Raw genomic sequence first — 2,373 nt, 5'->3', positions numbered from 1 at the left:
ATGTGGGCAAAAGTGAGCAAACCACTGCCAATAGAATTGCCTCCGGAGTGTAACACAGACTGCCTAACAGCAGGTACCGCGGAAGGCGCAAAGGACTCCTCAGCCGAGGACACGAGCCCGGTGAGTATTCCTCTGAATATTCCTTTCTGCAGCGCGAGTTGAACAGAGCGAGGTGGAGGAGGAAGCAGAGCAGAGGCTGTTTTCAAAGGAAAATAAAGTAAATTTTACAAATGACCGACGCAGCGAAAACTTTTCGACCCAAGTCCTCCAAAGTGTGGGAGCTCTTCACAAAGATAAAAACTGAGAAACATGCAGCTTTGAAAAGGGACGACACGACACAAGAGAACCACGGAGATAAACATAAACATGTCAAAGTCATGAGGAGGAGGAGGAAGGAGCTGCAGCTGATACAACTCTTCATGTGTTGCAGGTGAGTCTCTACAATTTAACACATTGTTCTGTTTCAAGAGAGAAAACGTAACGTCAGTCTGTCTGAAGATGAAGCTGTTTGTTTGTTTGTTTGTTTGTTTATCTGATTAATGACGGTGATAGAGAACGTGTGTGTTACTTTTTATTTAATTTAATTGGTACAAGCAGTGTTTAAATGTGATTTATAAATAAATCTAACACAAAGAGAATGATTTAATGATTAAGCTTCAACTTTTAATTTGCTGGCAAAGTCTGAAGACACTGCAGGTATGGCAGGATGAATTGCATTTAAACAGGAATTAAAGTAATTTATTACATCTACTCAAATGGGTGTAATGAAGTATTTTATACGTGTGTGTGTTTAATTGCTCTTTTAGCTACTTTTACCTGAACCTAACACTGCAAGTGAAACAAGGCATTTCTTGAGTTGCTGTAAATTATGATATAAAACATATTTACTGTCTCATTCCAGAAAACAACAACAACAACAACATCCTTCATGATGGACAGACATCATGGACACCACAGCAGCAGCTGTCTTCACTGAAACATCCTGAACATGATCGTCACTGACATGAGGCCTCTGTCCATGGTTGAAGACGAAGGCTTCACTACAATAATCCACACTTTTAATCCAGGTTACAATAATCCACACTTTTAATCCAGGTTACAATAATCCACACTTTTAATCCAGGTTACAATAATCCACACTTTTAATCCAGGTTACAATATTCCACACTTTTAATCCAGGTTACAATAATCCACACTTTTAATCCAGGTTACACTTCCCTCATGGACACATTTTACAAAGTAGCTACATATTGTGCAGGTATAAAGATACATTTCTATATATATTTGTGTACATAATTTTTTTTAAGCTATTTGACTAACTTTTATTTTTTATTATTCAATATTTTACTAACAGAATAGTCAAATAGCAACCTGTTTTTTGTGTGAATTGCTATGTCAGTCAAATGTTAAATTTTGGAATAAAGGGGTGGAAATTAAAACGTTTTTGTTTTTTTTTGCCGATTCATCGATTAATCAAAAAAATAATCAGCCGATGAATCGATTATTGAAATAATCGTTAGTTGCAGCCCAAACCCACTCTTTACTTCCTTTTCTGATTGACTGGTCTGGATCCTGAGCTGTTTCCTGTATCAATCAACTGATTTGTTCCTGAATTGACCTGTTGATCTGTTCCTGTACTCATCAGCTGGGTTGGTTCCTATGTCAATCAGGTGGTACGGGACGCTCTGAGGGATGACAGGAAGGTGATGACGAAGAGTTCAGCTGTTGATTTGGTGACTCAAACCGATGAGAAGGTGGAGCAGCTCATCATCCAGTCTGTAATGGAGAAGTTCCCCAAACACAGGTACAAAGCACCACCTTTCTCTGTCAATGGTAGACCCTTGCAGAGTCAGGCTCCTCAGTGGTCTTATCTGTAATTAATCCATAGACTACATCCTAGGCACCTTTGGTGATTCCATTTGTAGGCCACTCTATATTTGCCTTCAAAGACCCCTCTGTGGACTCCTCTTTGGGTCTGTCTCAGAGTCAGAGTTTCTTTATTGTCGTTCCACCACATGTGGTACATGTGGTGGAACGACAGTATGTACACAGAGTCCCAGTTCAATCCACAGTAAAATGTAAAAGAAAACAGTAATAAGATCTAAGATATGAATAAGAAAAACATGAACTAGAAATATGCTAAGCTAGGGGTGGGCGATATGGCTCAAACATACAGGTCCTTCTCAAAAAATTTGCATATTGTGATAAAGGTCATTATTTTCCATAATGTAATGATAAAAATGAAACTTTCATATATTTCAGATTCATTGCACACCAACTGAAATATTTCAGGTCTTTAATTGTTTTAATACTGATGATTATGGCATACAGCTCATGAAAACCCAAAATGCCTGTCCCAAAAAATGAGCATAT

General features: G+C 38.2%; 1 protein-coding gene across 1 annotated transcript in view; it reads left to right on the top strand.

Annotated features, from left to right (window-relative positions):
* LOC119414350 (serine/threonine-protein kinase RIO1) overlaps nucleotides 1–2,373 on the top strand; it is a 59,097-nt gene that overhangs the window by 3,074 nt on the left and 53,650 nt on the right. Inside the window, exon 2 of the mRNA XM_037681442.1 lies at nucleotides 1,646–1,804. Within this exon, the coding sequence (XP_037537370.1) occupies nucleotides 1,646–1,804 (159 nt within the window). The remainder of the gene's footprint in view (nucleotides 1–1,645; nucleotides 1,805–2,373) is intronic.

Source organism: Nematolebias whitei, chromosome 9, assembly GCF_014905685.2.
Source record: "Nematolebias whitei isolate Nwh7 chromosome 9, NemWhi1, whole genome shotgun sequence".
Lineage (NCBI taxonomy): Eukaryota > Metazoa > Chordata > Actinopteri > Cyprinodontiformes > Rivulidae > Nematolebias > Nematolebias whitei.
The sequence above is the reverse complement of the archived record's forward strand: the minus strand, read 5'-3'. Positions and strand labels throughout refer to the sequence as shown.